The 24,389-nt window shown below is 38.9% G+C and overlaps 1 protein-coding gene across 1 annotated transcript in view; it reads left to right on the top strand.

Moving 5' to 3' along the window:
* The first annotated feature begins 3,631 nt into the window (after positions 1 to 3,631).
* The window catches only part of r (carbamoyl-phosphate synthetase 2, aspartate transcarbamylase, and dihydroorotase rudimentary), a 263,246-nt gene continuing 242,488 nt past the window's right edge, over positions 3,632 to 24,389 (top strand). Inside the window, 1 exon segment of the mRNA XM_081746006.1 lies at positions 3,632 to 4,053. Within this exon segment, the coding sequence (XP_081602132.1) occupies positions 3,957 to 4,053 (97 nt within the window). The 5' untranslated portion in view covers positions 3,632 to 3,956.

The following is a 24,389-nucleotide window of genomic DNA, read 5'->3' on the forward strand; positions in this document are numbered from 1 at the left end:
GGTAACTCTTACAGCCATTACGTTATTATAAGATTAATGCTACTTCTGAAACTGATTTGATTGAATATGTATTTGGATAACGAAACTACTTTCATAAGTTTTTCAAAGTATCAAGTTTGAGAAGAACGAAGTTTGTCTTCCACTGTTATCTCATTGCTCATAGATACCAGTGATGAAATAATTGGTCGAAAATCACACGGTCGCTTCTTACATCAATTCATGAAGAAAATTAGTTCCAATGTTAGGTACCTAAGTTCAGTATTAACAAAAAAAAAAAAAAAAAAAAAAAAAAAAAAAAAAAAACACCCAGCCTCTTGTAACCATGCGTAGCACATTTTAATACTTACTTACTAACTAACTCTATGGCCTATGGAACCCGGAGGTTCAGTGTCGCGTTCACAAAAGCTCTCCACTGACTTCTATTCTTAGCTAATTGCATCCAGTTTCTACTTTGTATTCCTATCTCTGCGAGATCCATCTTAATATTATCCTCCCATCTGCGCCTAGGTCTTCCTAATGGTCGTTTTCCTATGGGTCTTCCAGTCAAGACTTTGAAAGCGTTTCTACTTTCTTCTATTCTAGCTACATGACCTGCCCACATGATCCTGTTCTCAAATACTTTCAGTCTATGTTCTTCCCTCAGAGTAAGCGACCATGTTTCGCAACCATACAGAACAACAGGCATGATTATCGTTTTATATATTTTAAGCTTCAAATTCTTCGACAGAATTCGCGACGACAAGAGATTTTAAACCGTATAGTAACACTGATTTCCTGCTTTTAGTCGACATTTAATTTCTTCGTGAATATGATTTTCGTCTGTTAATATTTTAATATTTTAATACTTACACTTGAAATAAAAATATGACTGGATAAAGACGATTGCCTTTGGCTTTGAATTTCATATGTGAATAACAATATGGGGCTTTTCAGATAGAGGAGGGGAAGGGGCAGGTTTTATTAAACAAGATCGTACATCTGATATGTTTTAACTATAGGCAACTTGTACTTGCAGGCTAAAGTCAGTCTTCTGAAGTCAAACGACAAATACCATTAAAAAGTTCAAGAGAATAACGTATCAGCATTATTACATACTACAGACACAAAGATACCACTAGGTTCCCAAGTTTCGAAATTATATTGTGTGTGAAAGCAGTTAGTAGATATAATTCTTTGTCACATGATAGCTTGACCCTGAGAGAAATTCAGAGGGAGTCCACGGGAAAATTCTTTCTTCATAAATAAAAGTTGTACTACTTAGAATTATTATAAAACCAAGATATCAATTGGAAGATGGTTAAAAAGAAATAAATTTAAGAAAAAAGTTAAGACATGGATAACTGATATTTACCCTCTTTTACGCTCTTGGTTCAATTTAGCTGTATTCATATGCTTTGGACATTTGAGGTAGAAATGAATAAATCGAGAACCGTTACCTACTAACAAACACAATAGGTAAAACCTAAAAATACGAGCCCTAGAAATTATAATTTTTGCCAAATTAACTTCCTGCCATTCTGTCCTCCTGCCATTTCGTCCTCCTGCCATTTTGTCCGCTGCCATTTCGTCCTCCTGCCATTTCGTCCGCTGCCATTTTGTCCTCCTGCCTTTATTTCCTGCCATTATGTCCCCTGCCATTTTGTCCTCCTGCCATTCTGTCCTAAATTCGTCCTCTAAGGCGATTTTCCACGGAGTGGAAAGGTGATAATCGGACGTTAGAATGTCCGGGAAGTATGGCGGATGCAATAGTGTTTCCCATCCAAGGCGTAGAATGGTGTCCCGGGTCATCTTAGCCTGAGGCAATAAACGATCTACTTTAATTAAGATCTCCCAGGACGTACGGTTCAGTTCCCTGGTTAAATCCCTGGTGGGGTACTAAGCCTTGAATACAACTCTAAGCAGTCGTTCTTTCAGAAAAAGTGTTCCGGGGGGCACTGCTGGTACTATTTTATTTATTATTATATTATAGACGTATTATTTTGGTCTCGTCCGGGGGGGACACTCTCAGAGCTCCGGCAGTGCCCCCCAAAAAACAGATCTGGAAGAAACACTGACTCCAAGTAATAGTTCCGATCCCTCTTTAAGCAACAGTTTCATCTCATCTAACCTCGATTGCGAAAACAGACATGCGACTGCAATCAATCCATCAGGACAATCAAACAAATAGCTATTTCATCTTTACAGGCTCGTTTCTTAAATCTAATGACTCATATATAGTCATTTTCCACAACCAGTGAACGACGAAATTTAAGAAAAATTTTTATAATATAATATATTATATAAAACAATTTTCAAAATAGTGCACAGTAAAGTTTGTTTATTCTTTTTTTTATATCTGTGACATGATTCTTGTCCAGAGTAGACAGAATCATAACTAGTACCGGTACTGTAATTGCGATTCGTTGGTAAAGTTGGGATTAGCGTCTCGTTTAGCAGCGAGGCTATATAAGATGTGGATCTACAGTTATATGTAGGATCTGAACCACATAGGGTCCCGCCAGGAAACGAGCCCTGGTCTCCCGCGCCGAAGACGTGTGCGGTAACCATCTAAACTCTGAAGTAGAGCAGAGTCGGAACATTTTTTTTTTATTATTATTTTCTGGATAGACTGTGAAATTCCAATTAGAAAATTCTTTAATTAACATCTTAGTTCTGGTATTGTACGATACTGTAAGCATCAGATGAACCATTTCCGCTTCTGCCAAGGCAGTCCGGTAATTCGGTCGTAGAAGGCTTACATTTGGAGTGAGGGGCCCCTGGTTCCATTCTATCTAGCGCCAAATGAACTTGTGGTAGGCAAACACCGTGTGCCTGGGTTTTCTTGTTGCTTCCTTCCACAATTTCGTTCATTGTCATCATTACTGTGTCCCTTTGCCCTCGAGGCACGAGACGTTAAACTAAAAACAGAATATATGCCAAAGCAATGTAAAAATAACATATTTAAAATTATACATAAAAATAGCTTTGTGAAAATACTGGTTTGAGATCTTATATTTTGTTGTTATTCATTATAAGATAGACTAAAACTGTTAAATTTTACTTCAGGGGAAACAAGAGGGAAAGGAATGTTGCAGACAAAAAGGCATTCTCAGATTTGTCTTATAGAGACAAATAGAGACCAAAAATTCCACTACACCACTTATGGTTTATCCAATATGAGTATTTTATTAATATATTCAGACAGTCCATATTTTAAAATTATATTCTACCAAATTTAATGTTGAATGGTGGACCACAGCCCTCCACGGCTCACACTTGACGTAGCCCCTGATGATTCTTCTGATAGCGTGCGATTTGTATACTGTCACCTTTGCGTGCATGGAATTTTAAAATACTAATAAGAACAAAACCACAATTAAAGCCATTCACAAGGACAAGGTCGCTATCTCATAGTTACTTTTATATGAAAAATAAAGAAAGAGCTTTTCTGGTAGCTTTAACTTGACTGCATGGAAATATCAATAACTCTCCTGTTAATATTTGTCCATACTAAAAATTGAATTAACTATCAATTAACTAGGAAATATAATATATTAATCCGATATCAATTTCTTGTTGGAATCTGTCTGCTCTTGCTACAGCGTCGAAGATATCGCAATGAAGCTCGCTTACTAGCCTGGCAACTGGCAAGATACGCAGTAGATTTGCAAGGACCTGGAAGAGCGAGTCTATGCTTTTCAGTCTTCTTCAGCGCGCTTATTGAGGGAGCATGCACTGGATCAGCTGGCTGTAAACTCATTATTTGTGTGTGTGTACATTGTTGTTGATTACTAATCGTGTTTTCTTATTGTGTGATGAGACAATACACATTCTGAATAATATTAAAGCATAGTTTTAGTGATGAAATAAACGCGCGTAGCAGTTAAATTGCTTACAAGAACACTTGACGGAAATTACACGTGGGTCCCGTCATACCTTGTGAGGGAAGTTGAAACTGTGATATTGACAGTGAAATTATGGATGAAGAACAGGTAGCAACACTTGTGCTTGATGATGGAACACAGTTAAAAGGCAAGTTGTTCGGTGCAGCTGTTAGTGTGCCGGGCGAAGTAGGTAAGTTTACACAAAGCATTATCATTTCAATTATAAAGTAATAAAATGCTCTTTTAGTTCTAATAATCTTAATTCGTCATATCTCTTGTCTGTAGTCATAGTCTTGTTTTTTAAATGGTGATTTAAGAACATATAATTTATTTTGTAGTGTCAAACCGTGCAGTGGCATATACAAAGAGGGACGAGCTTCTCCGTGGCTAAGCGGTTAGCGTACGCGGCTTTGACGTGGGAGACCCGGGTTCGATTCCCGGCGGGAGCTCATGTGGTTCGGATTCCACGTTAATCAGTAGGTCCACGTCTCATATAGCCTCGCTGCTGAACGGGACGTTAAACTCAAACTTAACTCATTATACAAAAAGGGATTCCCTGGTTTACCCCCTCCCCTTGATTAAGATGAAAATAATAAGCAATATTTACAGTTAAAATGCCTATACAAAAATTTTGAAACAATACGAGCTTAAATCACTCCTCCTCTTGATCAAATTTTGCGTACATTACTGCAAACGTATGTAACTTACGGGACAGAGGAAAAAATTAAATCTTTCAGTTTAACGTCCCACGTTTATGCCCTTTAGGCTAAGGCGTAACGCGATTAAAGCAAGTTAATGGCAATGGAAAAATTGTTGGAATGAGAAAGTGGGAGGAAACTGAAGTACTCCGAGAAGACCCACAAGCACGATGTCCACCATATACTTACCTGACCGGAGTCGAACCAGGGACCTCACGCACCAGAGGTAAAGAGCGGTCGGCCACTGATTCACCGTGCCCCCACGGGACAGACAAAAGAACAAATATGCTGATGCTTTTAAAGCGCGTGTGGTCCCCTGAGCGATTCTCGCGGAGCACAATTTTCGGTGTTAATCCAGTATCGTCAACCTATTAAGAAACATTCTTCAGTTGAGAGAAAGCGAAGTTGGGTATAGAAATCCAAAAAGTTAAGTATTGGGAGGTAATGCACTAAACCACACATCAAACCGGTGAATGTGTGCTATGTTTGAGTGGTATTTAAGCGCCGGCAATTACAATTAATGGAAAGATGTGGTCAAAGGTCTGACTTAGGGTTCTGGCTCCCAGTTATTTCAGGCCTGTTTTTTTTTTTTTTTTTTTTTTTTTTTTTTTTTTTTTTTTTTTTAAAGGCAAGATACGGACTCCACACATTTAAATATTAGTATTTGCGTGGTAGTAGTGGAGACAGGTAGCAGTATTACCAATAATTAAGTTCAGAACTTTGCAGACATGGGGGGTCTTATATCTTTTATACATTATGAGATGTGAGTACTGCCGCGCATGCCTAGTAGTATGCGGACCACCACTTGGAAAAGATAAGAGTATTAATATTCGGGTAATTTATTTTAATTTACAAAAGGAAAATTCGAAGTGGGCTGCGCACCGTGAAAGACTTATCCTCAAGTAAACATAATATATGAAATTGTATTATATATGAACACTGATACGAGGTTCGATCTCATTCTGTGTGTATTTGTGGCAGGCCCGTAGCCAGCCCTAAAGCAAGCCTACCATGAAAATTTTAGGGGCCAGTAAAAATTTAGGTGGGCATGGTCCCCCTGGTTTATGGTGACCAACATTGTCTGGATTTTCTCGGGGTTTTACTATTCTTCAGTTTTTTTCTCTCTCTTTCAGTAATAATGTCTCCTTTAGCTTACAGGGCATAACTGTGGAAAGTACAAATTTAATTTCCTCTCTTATAATGTGATCTTATTTGACGAGTATGGTTTTCAGAGCGTTTCGCGAATCATGGCGAGTGTGCTAGTCATATTTTAATCACAGGATGTAATTTTCTGTGGTTTTAGTATACATATTGAGATTGACGCATCATCCCATCAGAGGTGCCATTCCCAAGGGCGCCGATCTTGAGGACCCGGCTCCCGAATATTCATGTGGATCCCCATGTATTTTATGAATATATATTTTTTATGAATATACAATATTTGGCATAATTTGAATTCAATGTCTTAAAATAATCATATATCCTTTTTTGGATCCTTGTCTGCAACCACACACACATCTGAATGCCCCCAAAGTTACAGAGAAATCGGCGCCCTTGTCCATCCCCCAAGAGCTTGGGGGCAATCACCTAACTTTACAATTCTCTGATTTTATTCTACACACGATTTTCAATGAAAAATTGTTCTCCGTCCTCGAATAATCTTACGGGTGCGACTTACGTCCTAATACCTGCCTGTGGGCACCCTTGATATGATTATATTTTGACAATCATATCTCTAATTAACCAGACGAATGTATACTAGTACAGTAAAAGCAGATACGCTTACAGGGATGTTAAATTATAAATCTGTATATTAAAAAAAAAGCCTTACTCAATTTTTCCTGCATTAGTCAGCTCGTCTAGGAACGTTCATTGTTATCAGCGTTTATAAACAAACTCCATAACATTCTTACGTAATCAACAGAACGCATACTTTTAAAAATATATTTAGAAATAACAACAATTAATAAGCTGTGGTCTATCTGAGAATATTTGTAGTTACGGATGCCCAGTGGTGTAGCGACGGGGGACTGTGGTATGTACACGATTGCCTCCTCCTTTCCGCAAACTAAATTCGTTTTTTTTTTTTTTTTTTTTTTTTACAGCAAGGTATTTTGGTTACATGAAACACCAAACCTCTGAGGCCTAGAACTTTTAAAGGTTCTTATTTCTCATAGAAACGTACGTAATTTATATTGTCTGATATAAATTTAGGAAATTTAAGACATCATATATAATTATATTTAGTCCCTATTATTATTCGGTTTCTAGTACAGTACTGCCAATTATGTGTGTAATTGTTTAAGCTACCAAGTTTTTTTTTATTTATATTAGTAACTATTGTGAGGTGCTAGGTGGCCAGAGCCGAAGCTACTATTTACCTAAAGACACCAACACAATAAATAAAAAAAAAATGTTGAAGGAGAGTGGCTGGGAATATTTAATTACCTAACGTATTTACTTAAAATGCAAATATCAAAAATACTATAAACGTAGTTATTTATTCCCTCTTGGAGATTAGGTTCTCTCCCGTCAGGGCCGCCACTCTGTTATGAATTCGGTAGAGCAAAAATTAATTATTTCTGAAAACAGCAGATATCAGGGCCATCTGCATAACAACCATGTTCAAGGATGCTATAAATAGTGAGTCTGTAATAAGTTTCAAAGTTATGTAAAAAAAAAATATATATATATATAATTTAAATTTTACAGGTAGCAGCCTGTAAATGATCTCACTATTTCATGGTTGTTAGTTGTTCTTTTGGGCAGTATTCTCTCTCTGAGCCCCATGCAGAGAGATGGTCAACATACACAATCAAGGGGAAACTGTCTCCTTGAATCACACTCCTGAAACAAAATTGACATTAGTGCAGGTACTCACCCTACAGCAATTGAATACACAGTTGTTCCGGTAAGAGCTGACAGATTTATTTTCCATGAAGAAAACAGGCATCTCAACCATGGTAGATGAGATGATATCACTCATTATACACTATTTCTTATCACCTTTTAGTGCACTATCACATAAACACTTTACTTGTAAATGATATATATTTGATATTTAACACACTTTAAAAAAAAATAAAATGAATGAGAATAAACTGATAAACTGCAAAGGTCTGTCTGACCTTTAAAAAAAAAAAAACTTATATAGAATTATTTACAGAATTATTTATCTCCTCATACTTATCTAGTTTCTCGTCTCTAACAGTTCTAGAGGAGAGATGTATTAAAATGTCGAAGCAACATATTTCACTATTATTTGTTACTTAAACCACAGAGTGACGATAAACATAAAGAAAATTTTATATGCTGATACACTGTTCTAAAATGTTACTCGACGTACTCAAAGTTCCAATTCACTGACACAGTCTCCTCCAAGATGATCATTCCACCACGTGAAAATGTTCTGCTACAAAATAAGGTACACTGACTGTGAAGCATTCTATAAAGGAATGTTCAGTAGCTCCAAATTTTAAACAAGCAAATGGTTACTTGTAAGCCTTGTGCTAAAATGTCCAAGGACAGGCTCAGTATAATGGCGTTACTGGCCTCGGTGTTGTATCTCTATTTGAGATATGTAACGATATATAGATTTCTCCCATATTGGGGAAACTGCAATTGTCCCATATTAACTCTGGGGTTGTGAAGAGATTTTAAAGTAAATGATCTCCACTGAGAGTCCTAAGCACTCAGAGATTGATGAATGTTAAGAATGATTTAGAATTTAAATTTCCATTATCACTGAAGAGAATAGCACCACTGACGTATAATTAAAATAGGTTAAGTTATACACTGTTTGTCACTGTACTATTTCATGTTCTTCGAGGAATTTTGTACAACTCACTCGCGATACTGTAGTTCACAGGACAAATCCCGGGGAACCGAAATTGTTCTCACCGCGTCCTGGGTCTTGAACTCTGTACTGGAAGTCGGATGACTCCCTTTAACACTGCAAAACTACCTCTTGTTACTTCACGAGTCTAGCTTCAACTACCCCGTTCTCCATAGAAAACGAGTATATGTTTCGGGCAAAACACAGGAAACGAAGAAACTCGCTTCTTCCACCACCCTTTGACAAAGGGTTCATGCCTTGCGGCGAGTATTGCGGGTGGTCTCCCGTGTCAATGCCCTTCTTCCAGCTACCATCCGTAGCCAACTTTACCTTTCTCGGCTGATACGTGCTGCCCCTCCCAGATAGCGGACAACACGGAAGCTTAATGCTCACAGCAGAAACTATGGATGATTTCCGCCTACTTTTGTTTTCCTTTGCTAGTTACATATGAATGAAATACAGAAACATATGATATTACACATAAAAATAAAGTTTAACATACAAAGATTACATATATATACAATTTATTAACTGACATCTCTCCCAGAAGCAGCATTCTACCCAATTACTGTGGCAGTCGTTCAAACCGTCTGCTTACTAATGCAGCCATGCTTTCTTGGAGAGAGATTGAAGGAAACATCTTTGATAATTATTTACTTTTCACAAATACAAGATCTAAGTGTCTTGCTCGATAAGGGAAACACGTTGTTAAAATTAACAGATTTTTATGCGGTCTTTCCAAGAACGATTATAGCTTAGTACGTAAATATTAATATTAAACACAGAAAATGAGTCAAATTAAAGTATACATTTTCAAATTGGTGTTGCCTACTGGGAACCTAGCAAGAGGCTCGCTAGCCAGGTTACTGGTTTTTGGTGAACAGGGGGGGAGGAAAAGACGCTGACGCTAGATGCAGTGGAAGTCACACGTATAGAAACCAATATTTTCACATGTAGACGTGAAAAAGTTTATGGCATTTTAAACAATACAAGCTCCGTGTTCCAACACATTGTATCAAACCCAGTGTAAATTCACCAACGGAAGTCTATAGGCTACTTCCTGGGTATACAATACTTATTTAGTTTCTATTCTGGGTGTTTCTTTCCGTGTTGAGTTGAGATAGACCTCCCAACCTGTAGTATAGGCGACAGTCAGTCGGAAAAAAAAAAAAAAACTTTTTTCAGCTCTAGCTCTCATCCAAGCGTTCTGAAAATCAAGTATGATTCTAATAGATTCTGCTACTTTCCTCTTTTAATTAATTCTTCATCTCTGCTTTATATTCATTATCTTCCATCATCCCCTGTTAGTTATGCATTATGCAACAACGACGTAATTATATGCAACTCATTAATACATTATCTAAGGTCCATAAATGGAATAAACACAATGAAATAAATACAATATAATACAATATTGTATTAATATTTACGTACTATGCTAGGTGTTTCACACATCAATACTAATAATATCCAATAAATATGCACAGAATATGCTAATATTAAGCAAATAATTAAATCACAAATTATCCTATTTACATATACATATGCAAATGTGCCCCTCATCTGCATTTTGATATGCAGATGATGTAGACGGGCATCGGCCCTCTACATAAATTTCCCCCCTATGATTCTAGGTGCTGTACTTTCTAGTACAGGACGTAGATCATACGGAGGGCACATTTTTGTTCCTGAAATATTAAAATTTCACAATACATCTAAGGTTAAATAAAAAACAATATAAAACACTGTTAAACACACAATAAACATAATAAAAGCAAATCAACATCAAAAGCTAAATAAGAGAATTCAGTGTTCCCTGAATTACATGAGAATAAATGACATAAGTTCCCAATACATACACTTACACTAATACACTGAAATATACACTAACACTATCACTATATACACTAGTTGTCACTTCCGGTTGCGTGATGCATATATGTGTGATTTGTGTCTTCTCTATGTACCAGTACCACTTTGATCCTTCTCGTCTCTAGAGATGTATGGTTTCAATAGAAATGCATTCCTTGTCATCTTCACTTCTTTAGTCGCTGGATCCCCTAGTGTGTACATGTTTCGACCAGTGGCGGCGACAATCTGCCACGGTCCCGAGTACAAGAGCAAGAGCTTCTTTGACACACCTGCTAGAGCATCCGACTTGGGGAAAACTCTAGTTAGAACAAGATCACCCGCTTTGTACTCTACAGTACGGTGTGACTTGTCAAAGTTGCGTTTTCGTGCAGCAGCATTCCTTTTATGGTTCTTTCTAGCAATTTCTACATAGTACTGCACGTCATGGCGCTTATCCACTGCTGGGATATCAAACAGCCTGGCTATGTCTCTTGACATAGACTGCCCAAAGTGGCACTCAAAGGCTGACACGCCAGTGGTCAGGTGTTTGGCAGAATTTAAGCACTTCTCTATCCTTTCCAAGTATTTGGGCCACAATCTTTGGTTATCATGGCACAATTTACGTAGCAAACGTACTGTAGCCTTGACAGCTACCTCTGCCATTTCTCCTTGCGGATAATATGGCGTCGAAGTGATGTGCCTGATACCAAGATCTGCTAATTCTGTTTTCCAGCGGTTAGACTGGAAAGGTGACCCTCTGTCTGTTAAGACTAGTTCCACACTAGGATTAACCTTCAGATACTCCTTGAGTTTCCTTATGGCAGTGGTAGTGTTTGCCTTTCTGCATGCATACAATCCTATTAGTTTGGAGAAAGCATCATAAAATACTAGAACGTAGTGGACTCCCCCAATTCCCTTGGTTAGAGGCCCTAACCAGTCAGCACAGACCAAGTAGCCTGGCTTCTCAACTACGACGGGATTCAGTGGTCCCGGACGATAACATTGAGGGGGGTTGCTCTTCTGGCACAGTTCGCAGGAAGCACAAAAACGCCTCACACTTGCTCTCATCTTTGGCCATACGAAGAATTCTGTTAGAAGCGGAAGTAGTTTACTGGCCGACAGGTGCCCTCGATCTGAATGGTAATAATCGAGCAGTGGAACTACTAACACTTCTGGGATGCAAATTCGGACTCCTTCCCGGTCACGCTTGCATAAGCGCCCGTTCAAAACTTCAAAACGGTGACAAGCACCGTTCACCTTTGGTGAGTCCGTCTTCTCTTCGACGTCTTTCTTGATCTTGCCATAGACAGGATCTGAAGACTGCATCTCCGGTAGTATGGCTATCATCTTCCTCAACTCACATGGAATTTCCGTCAGGATGGACATCAGCGACTCCTGGAGGATAGGCTTCCGTGCAACACTGAGGTCTTCTTCTGTGTGAGGAGGGTACCTAGAGTGATAATCACTCAGATTCTCATTTGACTTGACAAACTGGAATTCAAAATTGAAATTCGAGAGTAACATCGCCCACCGGGTGATACGCTGGTTTGTAAGTCTACAATAGAGAATAAATTTAAGAGCAAGGTGGTCACTGCGTACTATGAACTTAGTACCAACTAAGTACTGCTTAAACTTAACAACGCCATCTATGAGTCCATAAAATTCCTTCTCCGTTATAGAATAGTTGCGTTGTGCGGCATTGAACACACGTGATGTAAAAGCAATGACACGGATGTCATCATTGTCATCACGCTGGTACAATAGCGAAGAACACGCAATATCACACGCATCACATTCGAGAATCAGTTGCTTGTCAGGCAGGATGGTTTTCAGAACTACTTCCTCCTGGAAGATCTGCTTGATCCTGTCCATCGCTGCCTGATGTACTGGCTCCCATTTGAATCTAACATTCTTCTTTAGCAGTTGGAACAACGGATGGAGAACTTCCGAGTACTTCCTACTAAAGCAACGATAATACTGGCAGTAGCCAATGAAGGAACGCAGTTCCTTCACGTTCCGTGGTGTCCTAAAATCTAACACCGCCTTCACTTTCGCCGGATCTTTACCGATACCGGATTGCGAAAGATGGAAACCAAGTATGTTAAGTGATTTTCTCGCAAAATTACACTTTTTCAGCCTGAGAGTTAGGCCGCCTGCAGTGAGTAAACCCAACACTCTGTCGAGGTGTACCAAATGATCTTCGAAGCTCCTGTCGGCTAGAATTAAATCATCTACATAAGCGCCGCAGTACTCTCTAGCCTCTGATCCAATTATCATATCTAATGCTCTTACGCAAGAAGCAAGGCTCTGTTTTGTCCCAAACGGTAGTTTTTGAAAAACATATGAAATGCCTTCATGTAGGAACCCAAGATACTTCTGGTCACTTTCCTTGACCTTAATTTGTAAAAACATCTCAGTTGCATCCACGCAGCTGAACCAAGAGTTGTCGCAAATATCTTGGAGAACAGATAGGGGTGGCATAGGTCTGTCAGAGAGATCCCCTGAAATTTTAGCCAGAGCTCGGCCATCTATACAGACACGAATACGTCCATCACTCTTCGGCGTCACTACCAGAGGGTTTATGAAAGCGGTAGGCATCTTCTTGATCACACCCCAGGCCTCCCAACGCGAAATTTCATTCGATACTAAATTTCTGAATTTCTTTGGGTAAGGATACAATTTAGTTTTTATGGGACGTTCGTCCGTTACTCCAACCTCGTGCTCGTAGTTAGTTATGCAACCTGGCTTGATATCAAAAAGCGCCTGGTGCTTTAAAAGAACAGCTTTCAAACTCTCTCTTTGTGAGGCTGAGAGATCTGTGTAGTTCGCGACAAAATCTTCTATATCTGAACGGGAGGCACGTGTGTTCACTTTACGCCACTCTTCTGGTGGGAATACATGAACTGCCATTTCTTGGGCACTTGGGAATCTCCCATCATCCAAGTTCGGGGCGCGAGCAGCCTTTTCTCTGCAGGTCTTATGCTCATTCTGTGCGCTAACCCGTATGGCCTTCCGTCCTTCATCTGACGGGGAAAAATTACATTCAAAATTATCTAACTCCTCAATGAAACTATATGGTTTCTCGCACTCACCATTCAATTCTAAACATCGAACTACTAGATCCTCAGTCTCGCAATCTACAGATCTAAATTTGACTTCTACATCATGAGGATGTTTGAGATGTAGAAGGCCAGTATCATAATCTAACACGGCACGAGATTCTGTAAAGAAGTTGGAACCTAAAATCAATGATCTGTTCAGACCTGATATAATGATGCCTAATGTATGAAATTCCTTCCCATGTATCTGAATGACTAACAGCGTCTGGCCTATGATCGTCGCTGATTTACTTCCGAAAGCAGACGTAACCCGTATATTCTTAGCACTCAAAAATGCGGGTGTGGGGTGGCTATTTGAGACGGAGTCCCAAATTTCTTTAGAGATAGCAGAACAAGTAGCTCCTGTATCTAATAATGAATTAACTTCCTTTCCAAACAAAAGTACATTAATCTCTGGTAGTGAGATGACGTTATTACTGGGTAGTTCTTCATCACTTGAATCGAATAAATTCTTAAAAATGCCATTGGCCTCTTCATATACAGCCCTATCTAAATCAATGTGTTCTCCTGTCCTACTTAACAAGGTTAACTTATTTTTGAACATGCCTTCACTAAAATGCTTCTTTGCTATTATATCTGAACAAATATTACAATTTTCTTCTTCTTTTTCTACTACATTGTCAAAAATCTCTTTCACTGTGGTTTCACACATATTATCATATAAATGAATATTTTCTACATTTTCTTCTAAATTACGCACATACTTGGAATTTTCATTTGTCAACTCAGATGTACTCGTGTTCTCCATAGTCATCCTACCGTTGTCCAAAGTACATGCGGACAATCCTCATTCTCTGGGAGCAGAAGAAGAGGATTGGTTATTCCTGGTCATGTTATGATTCTGACTGGTAGGAGGAGGCGCTCGGTCATAGTGCTCCAACAGCTGGATTTCCTGGTCCTCGTGACGAAAGGAATTTCCCTGCTGTCTATCCGTTTGGCGCATCCCTCCCCTCCTACCTCGGGCTCCACGAACGTTGTTGTTGTGAGAGGAGTGGGAGTTCCCCCCACGTGACCAGCCAGACGACCCACTTCCGCTGCTCTGGTGGCGAGGCGGGGATCGCTGGTGGTTGTTGTTTTGGTTCGTGGTTTGCTGTCTCTTTCTCTGGTAAGGACGCTGGTTTTCTCTCGTTCTATTCTTTTTACGAGCAGCGTGTTTACCACTGTGGCCAGAGGGGTTATTGTCCTCGTTTTCGATGCTCACTTGGAGCATGTTGACCCCTTTCCTCTGGTTACCCTGAAAGAACTGGTCGCGATTCGTCATCGACGACTGCAGTTCCTGAACAAGATTTAGAAGCTCGGCTATTGTCTTTGGGCGAGAAGAGACTATTGCCCTAAACAGCCAGTTCGGGAAATGACGCGGAAGTACCTTTAATAACGTAGCGTCAGACATCCTCGGCTCTAAAATACTGTTTTTGTGTAACAAATCCAGCAGATATTCTGCTGGGGATTTGTGTACACGAGTGTCAAAGTGGGAGGTGAGGATCGTTGCCCTAAGATTTGCCAGTCGTTCTTCACTCAGATAGCACTGTCTGAAGTTGTGTACAAAGTCTTCGTATGTATGGATCTTGTTCCGGTTCACTTGAAACCATTGGTAGCAAGTATTACGGATCGCTCGCGGTATGAAGCTGAGCCTCATCTCGTCCGGTACTCCAGTGACCTCAAAGTACCGGTCGAGATCTTGGAGAAAGTTGTATGTTTCTGTCTCAGATTCGTTCCCTGAATACACTGGTAAGGTAACATCCCTATGTATTAGTCCAAAGGCTGTTGCTAGGTGTTGTCTCGTCTCATGATTGCATGAGCGAGACGTCGACGGGACGGGTTCTGTCTCACGGGAAGCAGCTAGGTTCCCAGGTTGAGAACCAGGCAGATCGCGACTCGAGATGTCATTTGGTGACGTTGGCCTTTCCTGTGTGCCGGAGACAGAGATGTTAGCGAGTCTCCCTTCTATAACCTCACTGGTCTCCTTCTGGATGGAGCTCTTCCACTCCTCCATCTTCTTCTCGAGCTGAGCACACACGTCATGAACGGTCTCTTGCATCTGTTGGATGCTGCCGTTACATTCTGACCTGATCTCATCGAGTGGCGTTTCCTGCTCTAGTTCCCCTCGGATCCTTGCTAATTGGGAAGTGAAATTCACTTCCACTCGCCTGACCTGATTATTTAAGGTAAGAGTGGTCTGTTCGACGCGAGACGAGACCTGTCTAACACTCTCAGCAAGTTCAGTGTAATTCTCATCTAACTGTCTGGCTAAGCTAGAAGCGTTCTCTTGAACTTCGTCAATCCTGCTCGAAGTTTCGGTTACACGCGCAGACAGTTCTTCTCTAGCCTGATGTATTTCCCCCCTAAGATCTGCAGTCGTGAGCTCAAGACGCTCCGTCAGCTGACGCTCACTTTGCTCCAGTCTTGAACTCACAGCCTCCATCTGGAGTTCAAGACGAGCATTACTGGACTCAACTGCCTGTTCTAGTCTCAGATAACTTGATTCTAATGTGTTATTACTTTCCTCAATTTTCTTTTCTAGCTTTTCCAGACCCTTAGAACTTTCTACTAACTTTAAATTCAAATCCTCCTTTAAACTTCGATTATTTTCTTCTTGTCTTCTCGTACATTCCTCTATTTCTAACTTTAATTCATCCTTTAGATTCTTTGCATTCTCATCTTGTTTTTTCGTACTTTCATCTATTTTTAACTCTAACTTTTTCTCTAATCCCTGAAAAAGTTCACTTAGCATTGCGGCTAAATGATCGTTACTTCCCTTAGAGCTACATGCATTAATGGCTGGGCTAACACCTCGTTCGGTAATTTCTGCGGTTTCTTCCCTGTCCTCCCGCAATGGTACTTCCGGTTCCCTACTGGGGCCTGGCGGAACCGTTTCTACTGCATCAGCGTCTCCCACAACGCTGACAGGGCGCTCGCTAGCGCTCTGCACGTCAATAACATTACTCTCCTCTGAGAGCTCCCCAGCTCTCTGAGAGAACTCTTCAAAACCGAACTCGTTATCCATGTTTCTTACTCTTCGAGCCTGTGCTCGCGTTACAACCATTAAAAGAACAACAAACGGGCTTACAAGTTTTCTTCCCCCCAAAGTTCAAAATAACTGAATTCTCTATTAATGTTTAGACAAAAATATTCAAACATAAGTAAATTTCAAAACACAAGACACCTACGTTCTTGGAAATTTTTCAGGGAGATAAAAACAACACATATACCGAAATTTAACACAACTGTATATTGACCATTGAGTATATAGAATATACTCACTTGCCCTTAACGCTGAAGGCGCCACTTATATTGTGAGGTGCTAGGTGGCCAGAGCCGAAGCTACTATTTACCTAAAGACACCAACACAATAAATAAAAAAAAAATGTTGAAGGAGAGTGGCTGGGAATATTTAATTACCTAACGTATTTACTTAAAATGCAAATATCAAAAATACTATAAACGTAGTTATTTATTCCCTCTTGGAGATTAGGTTCTCTCCCGTCAGGGCCGCCACTCTGTTATGAATTCGGTAGAGCAAAAATTAATTATTTCTGAAAACAGCAGATATCAGGGCCATCTGCATAACAACCATGTTCAAGGATGCTATAAATAGTGAGTCTGTAATAAGTTTCAAAGTTATGTAAAAAAAAATATATATATATAATTTAAATTTTACAGGTAGCAGCCTGTAAATGATCTCACTATTTCATGGTTGTTAGTTGTTCTTTTGGGCAGTATTCTCTCTCTGAGCCCCATGCAGAGAGATGGTCAACATACACAATCAAGGGGAAACTGTCTCCTTGAATCACACTCCTGAAACAAAATTGACATTAGTGCAGGTACTCACCCTACAGCAATTGAATACACAGTTGTTCCGGTAAGAGCTGACAGATTTATTTTCCATGAAGAAAACAGGCATCTCAACCATGGTAGATGAGATGATATCACTCATTATACACTATTTCTTATCACCTTTTAGTGCACTATCACATAAACACTTTACTTGTAAATGATATATATTTGATATTTAACACACTTTAAAAAAAAATAAAATGAATGAGAATAAACTGATAAACTGCAAAGGTCTGTCTGACCTTTAAAAAAAAAAAAAACTTATATAGAATTATTTACAGAATTATTTATCTCCTCATACTTATCTAGTTTCTCGTCTCTAACAGTTCTAGAGGAGAGATGTATTAAAATGTCGAAGCAACATATTTCACTATTATTTGTTACTTAAACCACAGAGTGACGATAAACATAAAGAAAATTTTATATGCTGATACACTGTTCTAAAATGTTACTCGACGTACTCAAAGTTCCAATTCACTGACACAGTCTCCTCCAAGATGATCATTCCACCACGTGAAAATGTTCTGCTACAAAATAAGGTACACTGACTGTGAAGCATTCTATAAAGGAATGTTCAGTAGCTCCAAATTTTAAACAAGCAAATGGTTACTTGTAAGCCTTGTGCTAAAATGTCCAAGGACAGGCTCAGTATAATGGCGTTACTGGCCTCGGTGTTGTATCTCTATTTGAGATATGTAACGATATATAGATTTCTCCCATATTGGGGAAACTGCAATTGTCCCATATTAACTCTGGGGTTGTGAAGAGATTTTAAAGTAAATGATCTCCACTGAGAGTCCTAAGCACTCAGAGATTGATGAATGTTAAGAATGATTTAGAATTTAAATTTCCATTATCACTGAAGAGAATAGCACCACTGACGTATAATTAAAATAGGTTAAGTTATACACTGTTTGTCACTGTACTATTTCATGTTCTTCGAGGAATTTTGTACAACTCACTCGCGATACTGTAGTTCACAGGACAAATCCCGGGGAACCGAAATTGTTCTCACCGCGTCCTGGGTCTTGAACTCTGTACTGGAAGTCGGATGACTCCCTTTAACACTGCAAAACTACCTCTTGTTACTTCACGAGTCTAGCTTCAACTACCCCGTTCTCCATAGAAAACGAGTATATGTTTCGGGCAAAACACAGGAAACGAAGAAACTCGCTTCTTCCACCACCCTTTGACAAAGGGTTCATGCCTTGCGGCGAGTATTGCGGGTGGTCTCCCGTGTCAATGCCCTTCTTCCAGCTACCATCCGTAGCCAACTTTACCTTTCTCGGCTGATACGTGCTGCCCCTCCCAGATAGCGGACAACACGGAAGCTTAATGCTCACAGCAGAAACTATGGATGATTTCCGCCTACTTTTGTTTTCCTTTGCTAGTTACATATGAATGAAATACAGAAACATATGATATTACACATAAAAATAAAGTTTAACATACAAAGATTACATATATATACAATTTATTAACTGACATCTCTCCCAGAAGCAGCATTCTACCCAATTACTGTGGCAGTCGTTCAAACCGTCTGCTTACTAATGCAGCCATGCTTTCTTGGAGAGAGATTGAAGGAAACATCTTTGATAATTATTTACTTTTCACAAATACAAGATCTAAGTGTCTTGCTCGATAAGGGAAACACGTTGTTAAAATTAACAGATTTTTATGCGGTCTTTCCAAGAACGATTATAGCTTAGTACGTAAATATTAATATTAAACACAGAAAATGAGTCAAATTAAAGTATACATTTTCAAATTGGTGTTGCCTACTGGGAACCTAGCAAGAGGCTCGCTAGCCAGGTTACTGGTTTTTGGTGAACAGGGGGGGAGGAAAAGACGCTGACGCTAGATGCAGTGGAAGTCACACGTATAGAAACCAATATTTTCACATGTAGACGTGAAAAAGTTTATGGCATTTTAAACAATACAAGCTCCGTGTTCCAACACATTGTATCAAACCCAGTGTAAATTCACCAACGGAAGTCTATAGGCTACTTCCTGGGTATACAATACTTATTTAGTTTCTATTCTGGGTGTTTCTTTCCGTGTTGAGTTGAGATAGACCTCCCAACCTGTAGTATAGGCGACAGTCAGTCGGGAAAAAAAAAAAAAACTTTTTTCAGCTCTAGCTCTCATCCAAGCGTTCTGAAAATCAAGTATGATTCTAATAGATTCTGCTACTTTCCTCTTTTAATTAATTCTTCATCTCTGCTTTATATTCATTATCTTCCATCATCCCCTGTTAGTTATGCATTATGCAACAACGACGTAATTATATGCAACTCATTAATACATTATCTAAGGTCCATAAATGGAATAAACACAATGAAATAAATACAATATAATACAATATTGTATTAATATTTACGTACTATGCTAGGTGTTTCACACATCAATACTAATAATATCCAATAAATATGCACAGAATATGCTAATATTAAGCAAATAATTAAATCACAAATTATCCTATTTACATATACATATGCAAATGTGCCCCTCATCTGCATTTTGATATGCAGATGATGTAGACGGGCATCGGCCCTCTACACTATAACCTATTTATTTTATTTGTTTCTATAGAAAAAAAAAAAACAGATCAATAGCAACTTAGTACAGTGTAGTCTGTGTGAAAAGACGGCTTCAAATCCCAATTTGGTTGTGGTACAGTAGGATGGGTTGGAGTGGGGAAGAATGAGAAAGGTACACCTTAGAACACCTTAATGGCTACACAATTGGAAGTCTCTCTCGATTTATGTGGCTGTAATGTACTTATATATAGAACCAAGGAGTAAAAGTGAGGGGAACGCAGGCGGACGTCGTTCCCCACTATAAAAATTGCAATGGGCAAATATATGCGCTGGAGACGCATGACGTCAAGCGTCCCCCTACCTTTTCAGATCCACTTTTACGCTTGTATAGAACAACTTTTGGACAAACAATAGACTGAAGAAATATTAACGGGTGGGTTTACTCACAAGACTAGACTTTTTAGTAGATACGAAACGAATCGGTTTTCAAATTCAATACGAGGGTATTTCTGCAAGTTTCCGTCACGCCACTAATAATAAGGGGGCGCGGTAGCTCAGTGGTAGGGCGTTCACTTCCGGTGCTTGGGGTCCCTGGTTCGATCCCAGCTCGCGCCGTGTGCACTTTGTGGTGGACAAACACCGTGCTCGTGGGTTTTCTCGGGGTTCTCCCGTTTCCTGCCACTTTCTTCATTCCACTATTTCATTCATTTCTCATAATCACCGTCTCCACCTTTAGCCTAACCGGCATATCCGTGGGACGTAAAACTCAAAGATTTCATTTTTTTTTTTTTTGCCACTGATAAGAAGTTATTCATTGCATATAGTGACATCTATGGAAGGAATATATCAACTCATAGCTGCGTCTGTTCGTCGAAGGCGATCATTTCAATCGATCGCTGTGTGTTGAGCTCACATACTTCATAATAATGCTCGAGTCCACACGGCTGTTATTGCCAAGACTACAGTGCTAAATCTGGGCTGTAGGTCGGGTGCTGGACGAGTACTGGGGACAGTTGAAACTGATATATTAGGCCTACCTCACATTGACAACGTTCTGTCGGACAACTATCTTGTTGCATTGTCTTATGGGAGTCTGCTCACTGAGGTGACGGCGACAGAAAAGTTGCTGAGGTGTCGCCAAGCAGGGCAACAGCTTGGCGACGGAACAGTTGCGCATAAAATAAAAAGAAATGCTTGAGTCTTACGGAAGTCCGCTCACTGCGGCGACGGCGACAAAAAAGTTACCCAAGTGCCTCCAAGTAGGGAGATAATAATAATAATAATGTTTTTTAAAAGTTATTTTTCCCCATAACAGATCATTCTATGTGCAGCGTGTGAATAGAAGTGTTTGCAATGGAATCGAATATTTTTTAATTAACGATGAAGGCAAAAACAAAAAACAAAAAAGAAGTTAATTGACGAAATAGAGAAACGCCCAGCATTATATAAAAAAAAAGTTTGCAAGAATATTCAGATATGAATTTAAGAAAGAAGTTGTGGGAGGAAGGGTGTTTCGCTGTTGTAAAAAACTGGAATGAACCTCGAGGGATACTTGCATAAATCATTATATAGCGAGTAAAATTTTCCCTTCAGCAATCTCTCACTGTATATAGGATGGACCCAGTATTTCTTTTTTCTTTTTAAATTCAACATTAGCATTCTTTGAAGTTCATTGTACGATGTCAAATCCCGCCAAATTGTCATATCAAATGCCCGGCAACTTTTCTGTTGCCGTCGCCAGTGAACGAGGGTGTGGCAACAAAATTGTTTTGTCTCCGTGAAGTTGCTGACTGTAGACAACAGCGACGAGATAGTTGCGCAATTGCTTTGTCGCCAGTGAATGGTAGACCTTATTTGTTCGATAGATGAGCTCCTTCGTGGCTAAGCGGTTAGCATGCGCGCCTTTGGCGCGGGAGGCCCGGGTTCGATTCCCGGCGGGAGCTCATGTGGTTCGGATTCCGCGTTAATAAGTAGATCCACGTCTCATATAGCCTCGCTGCTGAACGGGACGTAAAATTTTTCACAAACAAGGCTTTAAAAAGACAATCCATAAGCTTTTCTTTGCTACAAGTGGCAACTATTATTTTGCTATTTCTTTTAACCTATGTAAGTTGAAAATCGTATTTGCCACCCGCAAATTTAATCAAAAATTCAAGATGGCGTACAATATGGCGAACCTTAAAAAAAGTAGTTGTAATGTGGTTTTGGTATCGATTTGTATGTTTTCATGGTCGTAGAATTAAAAAAAAAAATATCAGAAATAGCGCCAGAAAGACATAGATAAATTTGATAAACAATACAATCACTGTAAGCTTCAGAAACATTGACGTAAGATGGTATATTGTCATTTAAGATGATTGGAATTCTGTTTGTGGAAAAGTTTACGTTTTTATGTAAATTTCTGTTAAAAAGAATCTTTTTCCCATAGTTTAAACTTTCTGTTTATTTATTAAAAAAAAAAAAAAAAAAAAAAAAAAAAAACAGGTTCTGCTTTTTCATGTGATAGTAATTAGATTGGAACTAGTATAAAACCTACGTAATGGAGCCTGTGGCAATAATTTCTCATGCTACCAAGAAACCTCGTTTTGAAGAAAATATTCCTGTATTGTCTCATATGTGACAGTAGTGACACCAAAATTAAGTTAATGAAAGCAACATTATCTGGGGGGTAAATAAAGTGAAGAAATGTTTATAGAAAAGGAAAACGTTATCAGCTGTTGACACTGAATATAAAGTCTGTATTGTACACTTAAAAAGACTCATTGTTAGACTATCTTCAGATGATGACACCTGTTGGTATACAAATGCTACAGTTAGTTCACACACGACGGCCATATTGATCGGTTGATGAAGAAACAAGAAAAGATTAACATAAGAAAGACGGAAGTAGAGAGTCAAGATGATAGACTTCCAACTACGGGCGAAGTGAGTTTTCAGTCTGCAAAAGCTTCTGTGTCATCATTAGTCCCTAAAGTTAATTGGAGCTTTGTATTTTCTGTCAGAAAAAAATATGATAGCAAAAGACTATCTCAACTTTTTACATTTGAATGTGATTCTGCTCATAGGCGCTGACTTGAAGAAAATACTGGGGGTCCAAACAATGAATAAATATATCATATCATATTTAGCCGTTTTCTATCAACTTCTTGATGAAGGCCCCCTCCTCCCAAGATCTCCCTCAGCTACTCCGCTGCAAAATTCACGCTACATTGATCTTCACTTGTCATATCAGTGGTACCAGAGTGTTGGTTGAAGCTTTAGTGCTCTAACCGTTTGGGAAACTGCGTTTTCTAGCGAATAAGAAGGATGTTCCTAATGTTGAATTAAAGGCACGACGAAGTTTACGACAGAAATTCTTGCTCCTCTTTGTTAATTCTTCCTCGAGTGGATTATATTGGGGGGACGAGAACCCCACCTTTAAATATTAGGGGGGCGAAAGTGTCCTGCCCCCCAAACTCGGTGCCTATGATTCTGCTATTCGCAGGCTTGCGGACTCCAATGTACTACTTCGATGTTGAATAGGCACAAAAGACCTGATTCCAGTGCAAACACACTATCATCCAAGCTGTCGAAGCAATAAAGAGAGGGCAATTAAAGTGAAAAATACTGTGGGAACTTCACAGATGATGGTTCAAATATTAAATTAGTTCATGGTTCAAATATTGGTTAAATTCTACTTGGATATGTCTTTAATATGGAAATGCAGTGATTTTTAAGATATATTATTAGTTAATCATATGTAGTATTGAAGAGTGTTTGATGTTCTTTGAATTCAAATTCGTTGAGATTAATATTAAGATGACTTGAATTCAATTGTTGTAAAAATAGCAAGTGAATTAACCCTTTCGTTTCTTTTAAATAAATGAAGTTATATTTTTAAATTCGTTATGATTCAGATTCGCCGTTACTTCATGGTCTAATTATATAGGAAGATTGAAGTATCGTATTGAATAAATATTGTTACGGATACATATTCTTGTGTTTCGTGTGGTGGACCTTAGAGTTAATGATTTGCTTACTTTCATAACTATTCATACGATTGAGATTCAGAAGTCAGATGCTCTTTAGTAATTGCACGACACAAGACTGGATTTGAAGAATAAACCCAACGACTCAAAATTTATCACAATGCTTATTACATCAGTTCATATAATTTATGTATATACAGGGTGGTCCGTTTATAATAGCAAATATCTCAGAAATCGTAAAAGACAGAGAAGCGAAATTTTGCACCAAGAAATTATAGGGAGGGGGACAACGTTTAGGTACTTTGTAACTTCACCGGATGAAAAGTGTTGCCATCCGAATATAAAGTTATGCTTTCTCAAATGGTACTACGTTAGATTATTACATCTTTCAAATCAGCATGTCAAACCAAAACTTAAAATAATATATTTATTCTTCAGAGTTGCAAACTAAGGATGTTATAGTACCACAAATATCCAAAATTTTGGAAGCCTCTATCACACATACAGCACAACGAAGATGGACAAGATAATGTACATCGAAAGTACCTTATTGTCTGATACCATGGTCATGATATGACTTGTTTCGAATGAAGAGGAACGAACTTACAAGAGCTTGAAAATTTAAATTTCTTCGAGGGGTTTTATTTCGAAAATATGCCTGGATAAATATTATATCTAGTT

The sequence above is a fragment of the Thermobia domestica genome, chromosome 18 (genome assembly GCF_964235325.1).
Source record: "Thermobia domestica chromosome 18, izTheDome1.hap1.1, whole genome shotgun sequence".
NCBI lineage: Eukaryota > Metazoa > Arthropoda > Insecta > Zygentoma > Lepismatidae > Thermobia > Thermobia domestica.